Source organism: Globicephala melas, chromosome 7 (genome assembly GCF_963455315.2).
Source record: "Globicephala melas chromosome 7, mGloMel1.2, whole genome shotgun sequence".
NCBI classification, from domain to species: Eukaryota; Metazoa; Chordata; class Mammalia; order Artiodactyla; family Delphinidae; genus Globicephala; species Globicephala melas.
Genome location: NC_083320.1, coordinates 108,975,178 through 108,998,463, shown reverse-complemented (window position 1 = coordinate 108,998,463; position 23,286 = coordinate 108,975,178). Strand labels below are relative to the sequence as shown.

Below are 23,286 nucleotides of genomic sequence, written 5' to 3'. Positions count from 1 at the left end.
GATGCATCTCTTTGAGTTCTTCTACAGAAACTAAGACCCCTGCCCAGGTGGAGGACGGTGACTACACGCTGACCACAAGTATGTAGACCCCAGACTGGTTGGAACCAGAAGGTTGATGATTAAGCTACCTGAAACTTCACCCCATTACCTCACCACCAACCAATCAGAAGAAAGTCCACAAGCTGACCACGTACCCTGTGATCCTCACCCCTAAAGTTGCCTTTAAAAAACTTTCCCTGAAAGTCATCAAGGAGTTTGTGTTTTGAGCATGAGCTGCCCATTCTCCTTGCCTGACCCTGCAATAAACGCTGTGTTTTCCTTCACTATAGCCCAGTGTCAGTAGATTGGCTTTGCTGCACACTGGGTGAGCAGACCTGAATTCAGTTCGGTAATAGGACCAACTCTAGGCTCCATCCAGCCCATCCCTTTAAATGAACCAGGCTCACCTGGGTAAGCTAGGTCACGCATGTAGGACGCTTCCTGCTTGCTTGTTCCCAGTCCTCATTTCCTCGTCCTCCAGCCCCCGGATAATGCCCCAGAGCAACACCTGTCCTCATCTGGCCCCACTGCCTGGCTCCCCTCACCACCCCTCTCTACCCCCACTCCCAGCCTTCATCACAGTCTCAGCTGGGAATTACTTCTCTGAACTGCCTCCTGCCTCCAGATCTTCAGCCTCCAGACTGGGACACTGGATCAGAAGTGTCCTGCCTCACCTTACCCCTGCCAAACTGAAGAGTCGGTGATGGGCCACAAACCCCATTACCCAGTATGATATCCCACCTAGATGCAGTTGCATCAGTGTTACTGATTTCCATTTTCACCCTAACCACATGTGATGATTCACTCTAGTTCATGAGGAGAGTGGATGGCTCAAGAGGGGTGATGAATGCTGAGGTGCTTTTAGCCTGACTCTCAGGGATGCTTTTAGTTATGTGGCTTTTTCTAGACATGTTGTGGATGCCAGGGGATGCGCACGGACCACCTCACTGAGGAAAGCCCTAGTCTTGCTGAGGGACTCACCCTGGTGTCTGTGAGCGGAGGTGAGAGGTCCTGCTCCTAGCCCAGAGGGGGAGGAGTGGCTACCCTCCAGCTGGCTCAGAGAAGAGCTAAGCTTATCTTCCATTTTCCAAAAGCAGGTGCACCGATCTCCATACCTATTTTTCTGGAAATTTTCAAAACCAAATATGTCCAGGAGGCCGATGGTCCTTCGCACGTTTTTGGGGTCCTGAGCAGGTGGGGTGAAAATTGCGGCATTGATTTTCTTGAGAATCCACAGGAAGAGGTGCCCATAGATGCCCTGTGGAGACATGGGGTAGAGCCCACAGGCTATGATGTACAAGAGGAAGGCTGCCCCTTTCCAGTTCACCTGGAAAGGCTGCAGGCACGCTGGATCTCATGGACCTACTCAAGGAGATCATCCCTACTTTAAGGTAAGAAACCACCCTGGAGAGACTAGGCAGCCCACAGTCACCAGGCAGGTGACCGGCAGAGTTGGGACTTGCCCAGCTGTCTCTGCCCTTTCCTGCTGTCCACGCACAAGGCTCAACAGGTTGACACGCGGGCCCCTTTTCCCGCAGCTCTTCACCTTGACGAAGGCATCCCTCCGGTCTGCAGCCTGGGAGATGTTCAGGGGCCTGGTGACAAACTCCCCACGGATGATGATGGAGTGTTTGATCAGACAGTCTCGGAGTTCCTGGTCCTTCACCTGGAAGGCGGGTGGGGGCTGGCATCACAGCTGACTGAGCAGGGCCTGGCGCCAACACCTTGTCTCATGACCAAATACCCTAGGCCCAAGGCCTGAGGGTAGGAGATGCCTGTGACTAGGGCCAGAGTCGGGATGCTGGGCAGGGCCCGGTCCAGGGTCAGTCTGAGCACTGGGGTATCAGTGTTGGGGAAGGATGCACAAGCTGTGTGGGCCCCGAGCATGCTGGCTGCTTGGTTGACCAGTCCTGTGCTGGTCTCCTGCGGCTGGGTCCACCATTGGGTGGACCCTGGGAAACAGTGGGAAGGAAGGGCTCTGAGGCCCGGCCATTGACATCTGGATACGCCCCAGCTGACGTCACTCCTGCCTGGAGGCTGAAGACCCAAGGGAGCAAGACGAGTCTGGATGGAGTCCCTCCCACCACGCGGGGAAGACTGAACCAGCAAAAATGGAAGGTTTCTGAGAACCCTGAACCACATGAAGAACATTAGGAGCAAAACATGCCCACCTAATGTGATTGCTTCCCCACCCCTTCTGATTCTATTAATTTTCCACTGGACCTGCCAGCGGGGTGTGATGTGGAGGACATGACAATGCCCCATCGCTCATCCTCCAAGTCAACGCTCTATGTGGTCTCCTTAATAACCTGTAGGGTGAATGGTCTGAGCACATTCCACCGGCCCAGAATAGCACGACTCATGGAGAAGCCCCGGGGACCAGGACACGGGGCAGGGACCTTCTGATGTAAGGACATCAGATTGTGTGAGTGGGGAGAGCCTGGGGTCTGGGTGGGGTGGAAAGTTGAGTAAAGGCCACAGAAGAGCAGGAGGGTCAGGGAAAAGGGAAGAAACACACGTTCAAGTCAAACTGATCATTTCCGGGACTTGGTTAATGGTTAGCTCCACGGCCCCACCCTGATTCCCACCCCCAGGGCCTGCAACGCTCCACGAGGGAGCTCAGGGGGTGAGCGGAGAGCCTGGGAGAGGGGTAGGAGGAAGGAACTAGAGCCTGGGAAGGGCTGTCAGCCCAGACCCCCGGGGCTCCTCACGAAAATGGAAGCTGGCGGACATAACAGCCCAGTCACCTCCAGTAACTTCATCACGGTGGGAAAGGCGGGCGTCTCCATCACATCAGAGGAGTCCAGGTTCTCGAAGACCGTAGCTGCAGAGAGAAGCAATGACCCTGAGAGGCAAATTGGCCTGAAGTGATGGGACAGAGGTCTCAGGAAGGCAGCCCCAGATGCACACTTAGAGACAGCCGTCCCCAGGAGGGAAGCACTGCCTCTCCCAGTACCCCCTCTGAGAGCCGAGGCTTCCCTGGGGACCTATCAACACCTTAGCTGTAACTACTGTTAACAGGGTATGTCCCCCTCTGCTGAGATCGGGACCCTGACGCAAAGGGGAGTTTGAAGTTATTGGAGGGAGAAGGTGCTGGTGGGGCATGTGGGGTCTACTGAGGGAGAAAATCAGCCATCAGTCCCCTTCCATCCACTCTGCTGTCCATAGAAACCTAGGCGTGTTCATTCGTTTGGTCAAGCAAGCACGGAGCTGAGAGGAGGAGTGGTTGGAAGCCGGGCCCAGCTCTGTTGCAAGTCTCCTGACCCACCTCCTAGTTCAAGTCCCCCCGCTTTGGGTCCCTCCACCTTAGGGCTGCTGAGCTGGGGGGAGGAAGGAATGATGTTTCTGTATTTTTTTTCTTTTTTAAACTTTAAAAAACTGTAAAATAAAGCATACAGATTTTTTAAAATGGATAAAATCCAAGGGCATGTTATAACGGATAATTATTAAGTCAACATTGTGTAACGACCACTGAAGCCAAAACCCAGAGCCTCGCTAACACCCGGAGCCTCCTACATCCTTTCCTGCTCAGACCAGTTCCTCCACAAGAGGCAGTATTCTCCTGACCTCCATGGAAACCAGTTCCCTATTTTCTCTTTATCTTTTTACTACCTACATATGAATCCTTAAACAGCATTTACTTTTACCTGTTTACCTGTGTGTCATCTAACTACCTGCATTCCTTTGTAGCATTTAATTTTACCTGTTTTTAAATTTTGTGTAAGTGTGATCTATAATTGTCTGTATTCTTTCACTTGGCTTCATTTCTTCAATATCACATTTGATTCTCTTCCATGACCTGAAGCCCCCTGCTCGTCAGCACCCACGTCTGGTTCATCACATGGTCACCTAGCTACAACTTGCCTGGAGTAGATTTCCTCATATCCTGTGAGACAGTGGTTCAAGTTCATGTTTTCTATATGAATACCCAATCGCTCTAGAACAGTGTTTTGAAAAGTCCATCTTTTCCTCACTGCTCTATGAATTGGTGTCTTTCATTAGATCTAAAGCCAGCCATAATCCCTTCAAATGTTGTGTATGCCCCATCCTTCTCTTTTCCTTTAGAACTCGAATCAAATGTGTACTACATCTTCTCACTGTATCTTCTAGGTCTTCTACTCTCTCTTTTATATTTTCCATCTTTTTATCTCTCCATGCTGTACACACAGTTTCTTCTGACATTTCCTCCTTTTTCACATTATAAAACTGGCCGTTAGGGACTTCCCTGGTGGTGCAGTGGTTAAGAATCCACCTGCCAATGCAGGGGACACAGGTTCGAGCCCTGGCCTGGGAAGATCCCACATGCTGTGGAGCAACTAAGCCCGTGCGCCACAACTACTGAGCCCACGTGCCACAACTACTGAAGCTTGCGTGCCTAGAGCCTGTGCTCTGCAACAAGAGAAGCCACCGCAGTGAGAAGCCCGCACACCACAATGAAGACCCAATGCAGCCAAAAATAAATAAATGAATAAATAAATAATTTAAAAAATATATATTAAAAAAAATCTGGCCGTTAAACTCATCCATTGAGTTCATTTTGGTTTTTTTGGGTTTTTTTTTTTTTTTTTTACTTTAGAATTTCTATGTGGTTCCTTTTAAAATCTGTAATGTCACTTTTTTATAGTTTCCAGTTCCCTGTCTAAATTTTCAAGCTTGGTTTTTTCTTTTCTTGCACAAAGCAAGCATAGCTTCTTCGTGGTCTGTGCTCAGTAATTCCACTCTCTGAAATCTACGTGGCTCTGTTTCTATTGTCTATCTCGTCTGCTGATTCTCGCTCATGGTATCTCATTTCCTTGTTCTTGTTTGTTTTGGGAGGCACGCTGGATGTTGTGTTTGAAACTGTTTAAAGGAATAATTTGGGATCTAGGTTGATGCTATTTTCTTCCACAGAGGCTTGTCAGCAACTCTGTCACTCAGGCGCTTGGAGGCACTAGCAAGCCAGGACACCTTAATCCACAGACCAACTGGACGCCTACAAACTGGTCTGTAAGTTCACGCAGGGCTTTGCTTACTCTGGTTCGCCCTTTGGGTTCCCAGCCAAAAGTGGGGGGTGACTGATCAGAGTCTTCACCTTTGGAGGGCCCTAAGCTTTGGCATATTCCCCCTAACCCCACAAGCCCTCCAAAATCATAGCTAAAATTTTCAATGTACTTTTCCAAGATGCCGTGACTTTGGTGGGTCCTTTGGGTGAGGACCCGCAGGGATTTTTTTCCTCCTCTGTCCCAGTCTCCCCATTCTTCCTCCCCAGGGGGTATACTCTGGGTGGAAACAGCATTACCCATGAACTCCACATTCCCCAGGTGGAGAATGGCGGCCAGCAGCTTGCTGAGGTCCCAGTTCTCGGAGTCGGAGAACATGAGGATCTTCATGGCTGAGCGGACGTGGGCATAGTCCTTGGCATCATTGAGCCCCTCACAGGAGGTACAGTTCCCCTGCAAGATCGGGCCCATCAGGTTTCTGAGGCCACCCCACACCCTACCTCCTCCACTGTAGGGCCAGCAAGGCAGGGGTGCATCAGGGATTCAGCCAAAGGGCCCTGGTAAGTGATCCTGCACTGGCTCTGGGTGGATCCCAAGGGGCCACCTGGAGGCCCAAGCTCAAAAAACACGCAGAAGGGCTTCCCTGGTGGCGCAGTGGTTAGGAATCCACCTGCCAATGCAGGGGGACATGGGTTCGCGCCCTGGTCGGGGAAGATCCCACGTGCCACAGAGCAGCTAAGCCCGGGTGCCACAACTACTGAGCCTGCGTGCCACAACTACTGAAGCCCGCGCGCCTAGAGCCCGTGCTCTGCAACAAGAGAAGCCACCACAATGAGAAGCCCGCGCACCTCAATGAAGAGTAGCCCCCGCTCGCCACAACTAGAGAAAGCCCGCACACAGCAACAAAGACCCAAATCAGCCCAAAATAAATAAATACATAAATATTTAAAAAAAAGAAAATACACAGAGGCGGAACGGTGGTGACACAGACGCAGCGTGCTATGGTAGCCTGACAGTTGTGTGGCCACGGCCAAGTCATTAGGCTTCTCTGAGCCTCTATTTGTCAGCCATCCATGGTAACGCCTGCCTCACCCTCTGGTGGTGGTGGGGGCGGGAACATCACGGGTTCGTTCTTTTAACAAGGCTCACTGTGTGCCAGCCCCTGGGCTATTTGTTGGGAATTCAGAAATGGAGAGACCAGGCCCTGCCCTGGGTGCTGTTGCACCCAGGAGGGGAGGCACAAAGAGAATGGCGGGTCATAGGCTGTTACAGGCGCCGAGACCAAAGGGGGCTGGGCCGGCCTCCTGGGAGCTGGGGAAAGGCTTCCTGGAGGAGGCATCTGAGCGGTCCCTCAGGCTGAGCTGCACAACAGCACAGGGGAGAAACGGCCAGAGCTGGGCAGTGAGGTGGGAGGCACGGGTGGAAACTGCAAGGAGCCTGGCGTCGCCGTTGAGGGGGAGAGATTGGTGGATGGTGGGATCTGGAGGGACTTGGAAACCTTGCCGAGGAGACACAAGGAGCCCCTGAAGAGCTGTAATGAGAGACGTGGTCTGTCAGACTTGCTCTGTGGGAGGTCTCGGGCTGGATGATAGATTGGGGTCAAGTCTGGAGAGAGGGGGGCACCCAGGAGGAAGCTAGCACCATGGTCTAGGCAAGAGATGATGAAGGCCTCCAGGCAGAGACCCAGGAGAGAGGGCTTAGGCAGGACACAGGGTCAAGACGTGGGTTTCATTCATTCCCTCAGCAGCAAGGTGAGCCTGATGGCTGCCTGTGCTACACTGTTCGTGCATGGGGACGCGACGAGCAAGGCCCCTGCTCTCCTGGAGCTCAAGTTCTAGGGCCACCTACGAGGACGGTGAGTGGAATGAAATGAGGGTTTCAGAGCCTTCTGTCCATAAGGACCAAAGCAAGTTGAGGCTTGTGGGGCGGGACCATGGGTTCAGTAGGAAACAAGGAAGCACACGGACAAGGGTAAGCCTCTGATGGCCGTAAAGTGGCTGCCAAACACAGGAAGGCTGGAGTGGAGAATGGAAAAGGGGAGTCCTCAGTCCCTGCCCAGGGTCCCGACCACAGTTTGGGCTTTTATGAGGCTGTAAACCAAGCGTTGAGCAGGAGCCGGCCCTTCTTCCGTCTTCCTCATTGTTATTGAGAGGCGGGGTGGGGAGGGGAAGGGAAGGGAGAGGCGGGGAGGGGAGAGGAGAGGCAGGGAGAGGAGGGAAGGGGCAGGGAGACGAGGGAAGGGGCAGGATGGGGAGGGGGGAGGGGAAGGGAGAGGCAGGGAGGGGAGAGGCAGGGAGGGGAGAGGAGGGAAGGGGCAGGAAGGGGAGGGGGGAGGGGAAGGGAGAGGCGGGGAGGGGAGAGGAGGGGCAGGGAGAGGAGGGGCAGGGAGAGGAGGAAAGAGGCACGAAGGGGAGGGGGGAGGGGAAGGGAGAGGCAGGGAGGGGAGAGGAGGGGCAGGGAGAGGAGGGAAGGGGTAGGAAGGGGAGGGGCAGGGAGGGGCAGGGAGGGGAGAGGAGGGGCAGGGAGAGGAGGGAAGGGGTAGGAAGGGGAGGGGCAGGGAGGGGCAGGAAGGGGAGGGGGAAAGGGAAGGGAGAGGCAGGGAGGGGAGAGGAGGGGAGGGGTAGGAAGGGGAGGGGAGAAGGGGAAGGGAGAGGCGGGGAGGGGAGAGGAGGGGCAGGGAGAGGAGGGGCAGGGAGAGGAGGGAAGGGGTAGGAAGGGGAGGGGGAAAGGGAAGGGAGAGGCAGGGAGGGGAGAGGAGGGGAGGGGTAGGAAGGGGAGGGGAGAAGGGGAAGGGAGAGGCGGGGAGGGGAGAGGAGGGGCAGGGAGAGGAGGGGCAGGGAGAGGAGGGAAGGGGTAGGAAGGGGAGGGGGGAAGGGAAGGGAGAGGAGGGGCAGGGGGAGGAGGGGCAGGAGAGGAGGGAAGGGGTAGGAAGGGGAGGGGGCAAGGGGAAGGGAGAGGCGGGGCAGGGAGAGGAGGGGCAGGGAGAGGCGGGGCAGGGCGGGGGCAGGGTGGGAAGGGGAGGGGGGAGGGGGGAAGGCGCAGGGCGGGCCTCACCATGGTCAGGTAGTGGTACTCGGAGGGCGCGCCCAGGCACAGCAGGTTCTTCTCCTCTGCGGTCATGCCCATGAGCATGCAGTAGAAGATGTGGTAGTTCCGCTCCTCCGGGGCCTAGTGGGGAGGGAGTTCCAGGGAGCTTGTAAGCATCTCGCCTGAGGCTACGGGGCCTCAGGACTGTCTCCTGCCCCCACACCTGTCCCAGCTTCCTTCTTCCTCAGCGGGTAGCGCTCCGGCATTGACCTGAGGGATGGCCATGCCTGGTCGCTGTCCTCCTCCAAGGCCAGCTCATCCTGACTGTTCTGCGCGGAAAGGCCACCTTGCCTTGGAACTCGTCACTCCCCGGGGCTTCCCTGCATCCTGACCGCTCCTTGCAGCCCGGAGTCACAGATGAGGCAGTGAGTCCAGATTCAGACCCGGGCCCTCTGACTCAGAACCCCGGACTCTTGACAGTCTACGGTGAAGCCTTCCTATTCACCTTGTGACCCCCAGGACCTGGCATCCACAGGTTTACCTAGCTGGGCCTCTGCAATTTTAAACATTATTCTTATTATTCTTATTATTATTATTTTTGCGGTACGCGTTCCTCTCACTGCTGTGGCCTCTCCCGTTGCGGAGCACAGGCTCCGGACGCGCAGGCTCAGCGGCCATGGCTCACGGGCCCAGGCGCTCCGCGGCACGTGGGATCTTCCCGGACCGGGGCACGAACCCGCGTCCCCTGCATCGGCAGGCGGACTCTCAACCACTGTGCCACCAGGGAAGCCCTAAACATTTTTAAACTTTATTTCACATCCCCGTTGTGAAATTCAAACAATTCCAAGTATAGAGCGTTAAAGGGTGAGTTTCTTTCTGCCCCAACTTGCCACTCCGCAGATGACCTCCTCAGAACAGTTTGACGGTCTGTGTTCCTTTGCAGACATCACTAATGTATTTACTTAGAGTATATCTATAAAAAGTTTATTTTTTAGGCAAGCACATGCTTATTGTTCTTCAGCTTCCTCTTGTTTTCATCTAAACGGGTCTCTTAGCCGTCTGTCTACACTGACACAGACACACCCCCTCAGCCTTTTAGCTGACCCAGCCTTCCACAGTATAGATACGCCAAGATTTTTTAATCTTCTCATGGACAGGACTTGTCTCTGATCTGCTCCAGAAGTCTCCTGTCCATTCTGGGGTACCTCTTTGAGGAACAAATCCTCTGAATTCACCAACCACCGTGCGAAGAATTACAGGCTTCTGGAAAGGGCAAACTTTGGAGTCGGAGAGACTACCTTCTACTAGTTCTGTGACCCTGGGTAAGTGACTTAACTTACCTGGACTCAGTTTCTTCATCTCTACAATGGGGAGAAAGAGACCCATCTCTCATGGTTGTTGTCTAATGAGATAATGCAGGGGAGACACCTGGCACCAGGTGGGGGTCACTAAGGTGAGCTTCCTTCTTCAGCTTGCCCAGGTGTCTGTCTGTCCTAACAGCGCCAGTCCCTTTGGTGGCATATCCCCAATCTGAAACATCGCGTGTGTGTGGTACATGTGCACTCGTGCACACACGTGTTAGGGGTTATACCATCATATGAGAGAGCACCTTACCCCCAACAAAGCCGTGTTAACTCAGCCGATGTGGCTGCCACACTTTGGGTTCCTCGTTACCCAGGACTGTCTCCTTGACTTGTGGGGCGCAGTGCGAAATGAAAGCATGGGGCTTCTTGCTAAAGAGTTATTAAGAATTTCAAGATGGCAACGACAGAGCATCAAACCGAGACCGGGCCCCTGCGAGTACAAGGCCCTGTGATGACGACACAGACCACGTGCCACCTCATTTCCTGCAGGTGGTCTTTTGGACAGTGTCATCTAGGTCCTCCTGCCAGGGGCCCCAGCACACCTGATGATACATCCACCCCCAGATGGGGACTGGCCTGGCCTCAGAATTAATTCTAGTAGAGGTGAAGAGTAGTAAGCACCAAAGGATGAGGCCAACTATACAGATGGAAAATTCGAAAGAGAAAATCCTTGAATAAATCATTTCCTTGAATATTGGGGAAGGACCATCATTATCCTATTCTAAGGGTCCTTGGCCCGTCTCGGACCAGGGTTCAGTGACAGCAAGCTAAGGCCTATGGGAGTCTGGGGCGGAGGAAAGGAGGGGTGAGAGTGATGGAAGGGACCCCTCTTGGAAGCCTCCCCAATCCCCTGACTCCCATCCTGGGGTGGGAGGAGGTTCCCCCAGGACCAGTGCGGCAGGCGGAGGCCTTACCTGCCGGCAGACCCGGGATTTCTCCAGGAGAAATTGCTCGATGCACGCCCCCTCAATCACCCCACTGGAGTTGAAGTAGATGTCGATGTACTTCCCAAAGCGGCTTGAGTTGTCGTTTCGGATCGTCTTGGCATTTCCGAAGGCTGAGGGCCGACGGATGATGCCCATGACGGGGAGCAGAGAAGAGAAAATTTACTTTTACTGGGATCCTCTGGGAAGGCTTCTCAGAGGAGGTGGCCAAGCCCAGACTCGAAGGATGGGTAGGATTACACTGGACAGTGGCGGCAGCCAAGGGTTCGCTAAGAGGAAGGCAAAGTGCAGCTAAAGGTTCGGAGGTCAGGAAGCATGGGGTGTGCTTCCAGGGAGGGAAATTCGGCTGGACCATAGGATACAGGAGGAAAGCAGTGGAAGATGGATGGAACCGTTAGCAGGCGGAGCCAAGTAGCGCAGAGCCTTGAATGCCAAGCTGAGAAGTTTGGCATTAGTCCCACAGGTGACGGGGGAAGGGGGAAACCTTCTGAGGGAGTGTGGAGGCTGATTTACATTTTAGAAAGATTGCTCAGGCTGTAGGGTGGAGGCTGGGTTGGAGAGGGCAGGCTCGCAGAGAGAGTGGCAAGGGCTGGCACGGGTCAGAGCGCGGATAAGGAGCTTAGACCAGATGGCATTTGGGCTGCAGCACGATCCAAAGTACATTCCATAGCGCTGTTTCTGCAGGGTTTTATGATGTGACTGCATTAAGAGAGATCCTTTGCACACACATCCTCTCCTGCACACATAATTGGAAAGAATAGAGGATCTGTCTACTCTTAACCGTAGAATGCCTTTGGGATCCTTCCATGTATCAATAATCCATTCCCAGCATTTCGCAAATTGATTTCATCTCGGAGCCCTTTGTATTTTATTTTTTAGTTTTTGGCTGCATTGCGCGACATGTGGGATCTTAGTTCCCTGACCAGGGATCGAACCCGCTTCCCCTGCAGTACGAGCGCAGAGTCCTAACCACTGGACAGCCAGGGAAGTCCCTTGGAGCCCTTTTGAAATCCTGAGAAGTCGCTAAAAGAGTATGGCTTATCCTGCCCTTCCCCACAGGCACCCCCGGGCAGGAAGGTGCCAGCCCACAGGTCCTGGAAAGGAGGCTGGTCCCGTGGGTGACTGCATACCTTCCAGGATGGGGTTGGCCTCCAGGACCTGCTGCTCAATCCACGAATGCTGGCTGCTGATGGTGGCCAGGAACTGCAGGATGAGCTTGGTGGTCTCTGTTTTCCCTGCTCCAGACTCGCCACTGCAAAGAGGGCATGCAGGAACGTCAGTCAGTAGAACAACTAGTTTTCAACACCTGTCAGCTCTCCTGCAGACCCATCACATGCCCGCTTTCTGGGCCGGTCTGAACAAGGATGCTCTCTCCCTGTGCAGAAATCCCACTGCGTTCTCCCTGACGTCCCCTGCCTACTCTGTGTTAGTTTATTAGTGTGTTCATCTTTCCTGCTCGACTATGCAGGTATGGTTGTATGTGGTTCATTCCAGGGTCACTGGCACAGTGTTCAGTAACTCCATGAATGAATAAGACCAGGTGATGCGATGCCCTGATAATAACGTTCTCTCTGTGAGCGGTGAGCTCATGCTGGCCAGAGGGGGAACTGCATGAGCCTTTTGGGAAAGCAGTCTGGCATAGGTATCAAAACGCTTCAGAATTATTCCGCCATTAGTCTAAGGAAAGACTCCTAAAATGAGAAAAAGCCTTCTCCACAAAGCTTCCTGCTCATTGAAGTGTTATTTATTTATCATTGCGATTACATGGGAAGCAACAAAAATGGGGGAAATTAGTTACAGTCCATCCAGTCAGAGAACATTGTGCAGCCACTTAATCCAGGTCTGCACAGAGCCTGCAGTCACACGAGCAACGCTTACTAGTTAAGTGAAGTGGTAAATGTAGGCAGTATTCAGTCAAATTTTAACCAAGTGGGTAGAGGAAGCTTTTTCTTCCAAAAATGTCTGGCAATATTTTTGCTGAGAATATTTTTCTGAAATTTTCTAGAATTTTCATAGTGAATATATATTAATTTCCTAATGGTAAAATATGAAAGCCAGTTTTTTTCATATTTTAGGGCAGTGCAGTGGTCAAGAGAGTGCTAGAGAAGGACCTTGAGGACCCTGAGCTTGCCTCCTGCCATGAGCCCCCCAAAATTACAACTGTTTATTTGTTTAAAAGATGTATTCATTATTTATTTATTTATTTTATTTTTGGCTGTGTCGGGTCTTAGCTGCGGCACGCGGGATCTTCGTTGAGGCATGTGGGATCTTTCTTTGTGGCTCACGGGCTTCTGTCTAGTTGTGGTGGGCAGATTCTCTCTCTCTAGTTGTGGTGCTTGAGCTCCAGGGCGCGTGGGCTCTGTAGTGTGTGACACACAGCCTCTCTAGTTGAGGCGCGTGAACTCAGTAGTTGTGGCGCGCGGGCTTAGTTGCTCCGCGGCATGTGGGATCTTAGTTCCCTGACCAGGGATCGAACCCACGTCCCCTGCATTGTAAGGTGGATTCTTTACCACTGGACCACCAGGGAAGTCCCCCCAAATTACAACTATTTACAGAGAAATTATTGATGACAAAAACTGGACGACTAGAGGAAAAGAAATTCTTTAACTAAATACATAAAGAAGGAATCACAGCACAGGGAACTGGACTCAATATTCTGTGATAACCTACATGAGAAAAGAATCTGAAAAAGAATGTATATATGTGTATGTATAACTAAATCACTTTGCTGTACACCTGAAACTAACACAACATTGTAAATCAACTCTAATAAAATTAAAAAGACAAAAACCCCAAAACAACAACAACAACAAAACAAAACAAACAAAAATATTTGCTTAATTGTCTTGGGACTAAATGTTAAATGGCATTATGTTTAAAGAATAAAATACATTTAGTTCACAGTTAAATTATATCAACTCAAAAACAAAAAAACAACTAAACCAACAACAACAAACAAGGAACCGCAATGAGATGGTAGGAGGGGCAGAGATGCAGTACAGTCAAGACCCATACCCCCGGGTAGGTGACCCACGAGTGGAAGGATAATTACAATTATAGAGGTTCTCCCCAAGGAGAGAGGGGTCTGAGCCCCGCACTGGGCTCCTGAACCAGGAAGACAAACCCTCACGATGTTTGCCTTTGAAGGCCCATGGGACCTACTTTAAGAAGAGCCAGAGAGCTGTGGGGGATAGAGACTCCACTCCTGAAGGGCGCACACAAAACCTCACACTGCTTGCCTGGGGCAGAAGCAGTGATTTGAAAGGAGGCTGGGTCAGACCTGCTGATCTCGGAGAGTCTCCTGAAGGCAAGGGGTAACTGCAGCTCCCCCTGGGGACACGGACACTGGTGGCAGCCGTTTGGGGAGCTTGTTGAGCAAGTGGACACTGGGGCTGGGGGGTGCCATTGTGGAATCCTCCCTCGAGCTCTTTAGTGCCAAGACGTCAACAGCCTGTTGCTGCCAGTGCTGGGACATCTCAGGCCAAGCAACTGCTAGGTGCGGACACAGCCCCACCCACCAGCAGGAGGCTGCCTTAAGACCCCCCAGACAGCTGCCCTAGGACCTGGCTCTGTCCACCAGAGGACCTGGAACCCAGCCTCACCCACCAGTGAGCCGGCACTAACCTCAGGACCCCTGGGACCAGCCCACACCCACCAACAGGCCAACACCAACCTTGGAAATCCCCGGGCCCTGCCTACCAGCAGGTTGACACCAACTCTGAGACACCTTGGGAACCCAGTTCTGTCCACAGTGAGCCAGCAATAGCCCCAGGACACCCTGAGATCCAGCCCCCCTCACCAACAGGCCGAAGCCAGGTTTGGGACACCCCAGACCCTGCAGCTAGCCATGGCGGGAACTGGCCCCACCCATCAGCTAGATGCACTAGAAGGAACAGCAGTGGATCAGATGATACAGAGACATGGATCAGGAAGCTGGAAGACAGAGTAGTGGAAATCACTGATGCTCAACAGGAAAAAGAATGAAAAGAAATGAGGGCAGTTTAATCTGGGACCACATCAAGCATATTAACGTTCACATTACAAGGGTCCCAGAAGGGGAAGAGAGAAAGGGGCAGAAAACATATTTGAAGGCATGATAGCTGAAAATTTCCCTCATCTGGGAAAGGAAACACACATCCAGGTCCAAGAAGCACTGAGAGACCCAAGCAGGATCAACCAGTGAGGGCCACACCAAGACACATTGTCATTAAAATGATAATGGGGTGAGAAGATATTAAAAGCAGCAAGGGAAAAGCAACAAGTAACATACAAGGGACCTCCCATACGGCTGTCAGCTGACTTTCCAGCAGAAACTCTGCAGGCCAGAGGGGGTGGCACAGTATATTTGAAGTGAGGAAAGGGAAGACATACAACCAAGAATGCTCTACCCAGCAAGGCTCTCGTTCAGATCTGACGGAGAGATCAAAAGCTTTACAGACAAGCAAAAGCTAAAGGAATCCTGCACCACCAAACCAGCTTTACAAAAAATGTTAAAGGGAGTTCTCTAAGCAAAAAAGAAAAGGCCACTACTAGACACATGAAAATCATGACAGGAAGAAAGCTCATGGTTAAAGGCAAATATACAGTAAAGGTAGTAAGTCAACCACATACAAAGCTAGTAGGAGGGTTAAAAGACAAGAGGGGTTAAATCCACAATAAGTAGTCAAGGGATATACAAAACAAAAGGATATAAAATACGATGTGGAAAATAGTAAATGGGCGGGGGTAGTAAAAATGCAGTGTTATTAAAATACGTTTTAGCTTATGAGATCAGCAACTTAAAATAATCATGTATATATGTATGATTATGTATGATATATCATGTATACGTATGATTATATACATGATTATATGTATGATATATGACATACATATCTACATAGCAATATATAAACCTCACAGAAACCACAAACCAAAAATCTATAATAGAGACACACAGAGAAAAATAAAGGAATCCAAACATAACGCTAAAGATAGTCCTCAAATCACAAGGGAAGAGAACAAAAGAAGAAGAAAGGAACAGAAAGAACTACAAAACAACCCGAAGGCAATTAGCAAAATGACAATAAGGACGTACCTATTAACAATTACTTTAAATGTAAAGGGACTAAATGATATATATACGATGGAATATTACTCAGCCATAAAAAAGAATGAAATCTTGCCATTTGCTACAACATGAATGGACCTAGAGGGTATTATGCTAAGTGAAATAAGTCAGAGAAAGACAAATACTGTATGATTTCCGGTGGAATCTAAAAAACACAACAAATGAACAAACAGAACAAAACATCAACAAAGTTATAGATACAGAGGACAAGCAGGTGGTTGCCTGAGGGTCAGGGGTGTGGGGAGGAAAGACATAGGTGAGAGAGATTAAGAGGTACAAACTTCCAGTCACAAAATCAATGAGTCACGGATATGAAATGCAACTCCTGACCAGTTTTGTTTCCCTTCCTGTACTGTTTTGAAGCAAACCTCAGACAAATACGGTTTCCTCTGAAAATGTTAATTTTTTAAAAAAGTTTTCATCCAATTGTCCCTGATCACTATGCCAGGGGAGCCAGTCAGGAGAACACCCCTGCATGTAGAGATGACTCCGAAGGAAGAGGGCTCAGGTGCCTCTCTCGCGCCCCGGGGAGGCAGTTGGACTCAAGTGATGCTTGTCATGCAAACAGCCACCCGGGTGCTCTGTGCTTTTCTACAGGCGCTGCTGTCCTGGCGGTGAGGCTTCCTGGCAAGACATCACTCTGTCTTCTTTTCCCAGAGCCCTGGGTTTAAATTCCCTGTTTAACAGCTGTGCGTCTCTAGAAAAGAATGTCAACCGGTGGGAGGTTTCCCCAGCAGTAAAACAGGAATAGGAGTGTCTACTACAGAGAGTTGCTGACAGCGTGAAACATGAGAACCTAAGCTGTAGGACTTCGTTCCAGTCTCTGTTCCAAGGTCCCCTCCTCAGAGAGGCCAGCCCGATCTGCCCTTTTACCTAAAGCAGCGGCCCCATCACTCTTTCTCCTCTTTCCCTGCAGTGTTTTCCTTCAAAGTTCTTATTACCCGCTGAAACAATTTGCTTGTTTATTGCCTGTCTCCTCTTCTAGAATGTAAGGCCCACAAGGCAGCGATTTTAGTCCCTTTCCTTTGCTGCTGTCTCCTCATGTTAGGACAGGACAGGAGACAGAATTGGAGCACAAAAGAACCTCGAATGAATGAATGAATGAGTGAATGAATGGGTGAATGGATGGATGAGTGGATGAATGAACAAATGCATGAGCGACTGAGTGAATGGATGACTCTACTAGAGAACTAAGCAAGGTGTCCTGGAGCCAAATTCCCTCTCCCCGCTTTCTTTCCCGCTCTGCCTCCCTTCCATGGGTACCAGGAGGGCAGAAGGCAGAGAAGCCAGGCCAGGCCCGAGTCTCTGAAGCAGCAGCATCACCTGGACTGGAGAGGGACACATCCCTTCTGGGCCCAAGTACCTGAGATCTGTCTTCCCCGAGACTTGCCCTGAGGTTTTTTTTTTTTTTTAAGATTTTTTGATGTGAACCATTTTTAAAGTCCTTGTTGAACTTTCTACAATATTGCTTCTGTGTAATGTTTTGTTTTTTTGGCCCTGAGGCATGTGGGATCTTAGCTTCCAAACCAGGGATCGAACCCATGTCCCCTGCATTGGAAGGCGAAGTCCTAACCACTGGACTGCCAGGGAAGTCTCCCTGAGGTTGTTTTTGAGGGGCCTCACTTGTTGGATCCTTGCACCCCAAGTGCCTATCTTGGGTCCCATTTGTAAACCAACCCATCCCCACCCTTCCTTCCTCGTCTCAGGAAATATTCACAGAAGGCTGGGGCGGTCCAGGCCCTGATGATACAGTGGGAGAGCAGGTTCTGACGGAAGGCAGCCTCAGAAGGACTTTGTGGCCGTGAAGGGGGGTGTTTGCAGTTGAACGGGAGGCCCTAAGTCACACACTACTCGGGAGAGGTTTTGGGAGAGGAGATGCGCCCTCCTTTATGAGATGCTCGGAGGCAGTGTCTGGCCCACCTGCCCGCCCAGGACCTCACCTGATAATGCAGCACTGGTCCATCTTGTGCTGCTTCATGTTGAAGTAGCAGTTGTTTGCGATGGCAAAGATGTGCGGTGGCAGCTCGCCCACGTGGCGCTTGTAGTACAGCTGCACCTGCTCCACGGTGTAGAGGGGCAGCGCCTGGTACGGGTTCACGGCCACAAGGATGGAGCCTGTGTACGTCTGGGGAAGGGAGAAGGTGGTTAGTGACCCCTACTCTGAGGATCAGCGCTGCCTGGCCCTGATCTGGGCCTTGGATGCCACCCCCCGAGGGCCACCAGGGCTGGCTGACTGTGGCGGGGAGGCGGGGTCTGATTCTGGACCGAGAGACGAGACCCTCAGCAGCTCAGATCCTTCACCAGGAAAGAGAGCTCCCAGGCAGGCGTGCATTCACAGGGACGTTAAATGAGGTGGTCGTGCTTAATGTTTGGCGCTCTGTCTGGTATTCAGAAGAGGCTTGATAAAAATGGACTGAATGGGGCTTCCCTGGTGGCACAGTGGTTGAGAGTCCGCCTGCCGATGCAGGGGACACGGGTTCGTGCCCCGGTCCGGGAAGATCCCACATGCCGCGGAGCGGCTGCGCCCGTGAGCCATGGCCGCTGGGCCTGCGCGTCCGGAGCCTGTGCTCCGCAACGGGAGAGGCCACAACAGTGAGAGGCCTGTATACCGCAAAAAAACAGCAGTGGTTAAGAATCTGCCTGCCAATGCAGGGGACACGGGTTCGATCCCTGGTCTGGGAAGATCCCACATGCCACGGAGCAAGTAAGCCCGTGTACCACAACTACTGAGCCCAGCGTGCTGCAACTCCTGAAGCCCGTGCACCTAGAGCCCGTGCTCTGCAACAAGAGAAGCCACCGCAATGAGAAGCCTGCGCACCGCAATGAAGAGTAGCCGTGGCTCGCTGCAGGTAGAGAAAGCCCACGTGCAGCAACGAAGACCCAGCGCAGCCAAAAAAAAAAAAAAAAATGGAGTGAATGTATGAAGCAAGTCTTCACCTGCCTTTCACAGGGGCCTCCGTGAGGCTGGGCCACCACAGTAGCCCTCCTGGACCCCTCCTGGACCCTCCCACTCCTCTGGAGCCTCCACTGGGCCTGCCTGCCCCTCTGGGTTGGGACGGGGACGGCCACCTCAACAGTCATGGTTTCATGACTTGTCATGAAGTCGAGTCTTCGTTTTCATTTTAGGAAGGGAGACGATAATCTCTCTGGCTCAGGACTATGACAACCACCAGATAAAAGAAAGCAAGCATAAGCTCTTTGGAAAAGATAAGCTGCAGTTCAACTTGGATAATCGCTGGTTTTGGTCCCAGCAGCTGAGGCTCACTCATCCAAAGTGAACTCAGAGTGCCCCATCCCCATCTCCTTCCCGAGGGTCTCCTCCTTCTTCTCTCCCAGCCCAGCCCTCTATTCGGGGGCCCCTGCTCACTCTCCCACTCCTCTGAGCATCCCAGCATCAGGGCTGGTCAGAGGTCAATGAGCCACCTCCCTCTGAGAAGCCCAGGCAGGTGGTGACTTCCCCGGGTCACACCCACTCACGGCAGGGCCGGTGTCAGTGTTGGAATACCACCTCCCCTGGGAGGTCTGCATTAGAACAGGGATGAGACCCTCCCATCCACCGCTAGGCTTTGGGAGAAGGACCCGCATTTACCTACGCGGCCCTCCTGGTCATCACGCAACTTACTTCATAGGAGGGCAGAGGTCTTCTGCCTGGTGACCCTGTCTCTGCCACATACCTAGGAAGGAACCAGGCAGAAGACTACGCCCCATGGCCTTCAGTCCACTCGGCCATCAGAGCAGGCCTTCTGCTCTGCCACAGAGGAGCGAAGAGGCAGCAGTAATTGAGTGCCTCCTATGTGCCGGGTACTGAGCTGGCATGCTGCATGTCAGCTTTCTGTACACTCGAAGGCTTTATCCCCCTGCTTCTTTCAGACTGGGGAGCAGAGATCGATGAGCATCCTCATGCTGTGAGGGCGTGGGGAGTAGGGACTGAGCCAAGTGTGCCCGGGGCATAGTTTGCTTCCCCAGCCAAGTCAGCACGTGTGGCCCCAGCACACCAGGGGGCCCCATGTGGCCAGGAGGGACTCACGTAGATCTTGTGCTGCCGGTAGCGGATCAGGAGGTTGTGCACCATGCCCGCCTCGTTCAGGTCCCCCAGGAGGATCATGTCATCCACGCCCTGAGCAGAGTTGGGGTGCATGGGGCTGAGGGTGCCAAGGTCCTCTGCTCGGATCCAGTGTTCCTGGAACAAAGGGCACAGGCTTTCCTGAGCGGGGGTTGTCCTGGGCCAACCTGTCCCCCACGTCCTCCATGGATCAGACGATCTAGTGGCCGGCACCTGGCCGGCTTTGGTCTGTGGTGAAGGTCAAGGGATCGGCTCAATCCGAGGCTGGAGTCAGCACACGTCTAGGGCCGAGGGTCAGTGTGCACTGAGGGTCAGTGATTGGGATCAGGGGCCGTTTGCAGCTGGGGAGCCTCACAGATGGTTGGAATAAAAATGTGCAAGTGAAAGTGTTCTTTAAATGGCATGACATCATTTTGCAAATAGAAGGTATTATTGTTAACATCTGACTGGCTTCCAATCTGTGGGGCTCACAGGTCACAGTCTAGAATTTTCTCCTTGGAGGCCAAGTCTCTACATGCTTCACTTTGAAGCGCCTCAGCAAAGAGGGTTGCCCAAGGAGGACTTAAATGACCAGCTGGACCCCTCACTCTGCATGCCCTTCTCCACTGTCGCTCCCCTGCTGCTCCCCAGCCCCCCAGGGGACGGAGCTCGCTTCCCAGCAGGTCACCCTGAGCTTCCTACTCTCTCTTCTGGGCTGTTTTGCTCAGCGTGAGCTGGGCTTCCTCCATCTCCTCACATTCCAGGGCCTCCCCTCCAGGCATCCTTCTCACCTTTCCCTCCCTCCTCCTGTCCTTCCTGCTCAGCTTCCTTTACTTTGCAAACAATCTTCCTGCCCTCCCCCTCTCTCTGTCACAGCCTGTTTCCCACTTCACGCTTTCCTGGTCCCCTAATTGTCCATCTGCCAACACACTCCCTGCTTCTTCACTATAGGAGCAGTTCCCAAGACAGACACACAACGTTCACCACGACGGGACTTCCCTGTAGTCTGTTCTGCCACATGGGTCCCTGACTTGGGCTCTGGAATCCCTGGTGCTGGGGGCAGCACCAGAGATGGGAGGGGGCTCGGGGCCCAGGAGGGGTGGGGGGATGGGGCTGAGAAGGCTGAGCCCCTCAGGAGAGCGAGGCCATACTGACCTTGTATTCATCATCTTCAACCAAGATCTTGCCAGGCTTTGTCTCTTTGATGACGCCCCCGATGGGCACGCTGGTCTTGTCAGCAGAGGTGAAGTTCAGCCACACGTGGTCACCCTGGAGAGCAGAGAGGAGTCGGTGGTCAGATGCTTGATCCACCTTCCCCTTCCTGCTCAAGACTTACCTCCCCGGGGGGTGTCCCTTCCAACCAAGAGATCCCACGCTGGCTGAGGCATGCTCTCTCCCCCTTCCCCTCCTCCTCCTTTTTCTTTTTCTTCTTCCCTCTCTCCTACCCTGCTCCCAGCCCTTTCTCACTCTTGCCAGGAAGTTAATGGGAGGTGGCAGGGGAAGCTTCCCTGGCCCAGCTTTTTGCAGGAAAGTATCTCTCTGTGAGGTGCAAAAAGAGAGTCTTTGCCCTGCGAATAGCCCTGTAGCACCCAAACCCGTTGGCTGGGGAAAGACAAAGACTAAAATCTCACTAGGTTTGTGCCTGGCCTGCAGCATGGCATTGACCCACGTGAACCTCTTTCTAATCCAAGAAAGTTCACGCTGCTCAAAGAGGAGGAATCCCAAAGGAACAAGCAGAGACCCACATGCAAATATACTGACATTCAAAAGGAGGAAATGAGCAGGTGAATAACACTCACCAGGGGGAAACGAACTGCCACAGAGCAGTGGAAAGTTGTGACCAAGTATCTCACCATGATTTCCAAAAAACTTATTGAGGTGTAGAGCTGAGGCACGAGGGCTCAGAAATTAGACGCCGAGACAACTGAAAAGGATGGGACGTGAATTGGCAGAGCTCAAGAAAGAAAGGGAGGAAAACAAGTAAACATGCGGCAGAGGTGAAAGCAAAACTGGAAGCAGCAACAGGGGAATAAGCACTTGCTAAAATCGTAATAAAGATCATAGAAGACAGGAGGAGAAAAGAGCAAAATGACAGAGAAATTTTCAAAGTTAGGATTAGGAAAAAAAGGATAGATATGGAAGGCGGACAAAAATACTAATAATTGAAGTGCACAAAGAAGAAAATCGGGGGAAAAACCAGAAAAATTACTTAAATATAAAATTCAAGACAACTTTCAAGAAATTAATGAAGCCTTGAATCTATGGATTGAAGACACACCATTATTTCTTTGAAATAATGACAAAGAAAAATCAACTCTAGGACATAAAGGTATTGGACTAAAAAATTAAGAAATAATTTTTTGAGGGGTAGGCAGACAAAAAGACAAGTTCACTTATAAGGAGATAATTCAGGACAAATTCAAATCATATACGAGGGCCGAACATCTCCTACAAAGATCTCAGGAAGAGAGCAATACAGCTGTTAGGATGGCCATTATAAAAAAGTACAGAAAACAACAAGTGTTATTGAGGATGTAGAGACATTGGGACCCTTGTACACTGTTGGTGGGAATGGAAAATGGTGCAGCCACTGGGGAAAACAGTATGAAGGTTCCTCAATAAATTAAAAATAGAATTACCATATGATCCAGCAATCCCACTTCTGGGTAAATATCCAAAGAAATTCAAAGCAGGATATCACAGACGTATTTGCATTCCCATGTTCATTGCCGCGTTATTCAAAATAGCCAAGCAGTAAAAGCAACCCACATGTCCATTGGCAGATGAACAAATAAACAAAAATGTAGTACATGCAGTCATCCCTAAAAGTACTTGGGGGATGGATTCAGGAGCCCCTGCAGATACCAAAATCCATGGATACTCAAGTGCCTTATATAAAATGATATAGCACAATGAATACTACACAGCATGGAATACTATGCAGCCTTAAAAAAGAAGGGAATCCTGTCATGTGCTACAGTGTGGATGGACCTCAAGGACCTTATGCTGAGCAAGAGAAGCCAGTCACAGAAGGACACATGCTGTATGATTCCACTCATGGAAAGTATCTAAAGTAGTCAAAATCATAGAAACAGAAAGTAGAAAGGTGGTTGTCAGGGGCTGGAGGAGGACGGAAGGAACACAGTGTTTAATGAGATAGAGTTTCAAGTGTGCAAGATGAAAATGTTCTCTGTTGCACAACAACGTGAATATACGTAACAATACTGAAATGTCCACTTAAAAATGGTTAAGATGGTAAATTGAATGTTATATTTTTTACCACAATAAAAAAAAACAGAAAAAAAAATCCAATAATTTTTTTACCCAGCCAAATTGTCTTTCCAGTATAAAGATAACAAACATTATTGAAGATACAATATTTTCCCATAAGCCTTTTGGAAAAAAACGATTAGGGGACGAACTTCAGTCAACAGTGCAAAGAATGAATATAGGTCCACACCAACACACACATCAAGAAATTTCAAAATACTTGGGACAAAGAAAAGATCATAAAGGCTTTCAGAGAGAAAAATAAGTTTTATACAAAGGCTCAAGAATTAAAATGTTGTCCACCTTCTCCATAGCAAGGCTGGAAACCAGAAGGAGTACATGTCTTCACACTTCTCAGGGAAAATTACATCTAGTATGGAATCCTATGCCCAGCTGACATTCAAATGTGAATAAACATATTTTCAGACATGCAAGTTGTTCAAAATACTTCATATGTACCCATTCTCAGGAAGCTATTACAGGTTGTGCTTGATCAAAACAAGGGAGTAAA

At 51.2% G+C, this 23,286-nt stretch overlaps 1 protein-coding gene across 2 annotated transcripts in view; it reads right to left on the bottom strand.

The window, feature by feature from the left end:
- Positions 1-23,286, bottom strand: part of MYO7B (myosin VIIB) — a 74,261-nt gene that overhangs the window by 47,684 nt on the left and 3,291 nt on the right. For both annotated transcript variants that reach the window (XM_060302578.1, XM_030840332.2), the window contains exons 2-11: positions 20,661-20,774; positions 19,491-19,643; positions 17,404-17,588; positions 11,484-11,605; positions 10,324-10,466; positions 8,073-8,186; positions 5,318-5,471; positions 2,787-2,863; positions 1,586-1,705; positions 1,155-1,297 (exon numbers count right to left, since the gene is read on the bottom strand). In XM_060302578.1, the coding sequence (XP_060158561.1) occupies positions 1,155-1,297; positions 1,586-1,705; positions 2,787-2,863; positions 5,318-5,471; positions 8,073-8,186; positions 10,324-10,466; positions 11,484-11,605; positions 17,404-17,588; positions 19,491-19,643; positions 20,661-20,774 (1,325 nt within the window). The remainder of the gene's footprint in view (positions 1-1,154; positions 1,298-1,585; positions 1,706-2,786; positions 2,864-5,317; positions 5,472-8,072; positions 8,187-10,323; positions 10,467-11,483; positions 11,606-17,403; positions 17,589-19,490; positions 19,644-20,660; positions 20,775-23,286) is intronic.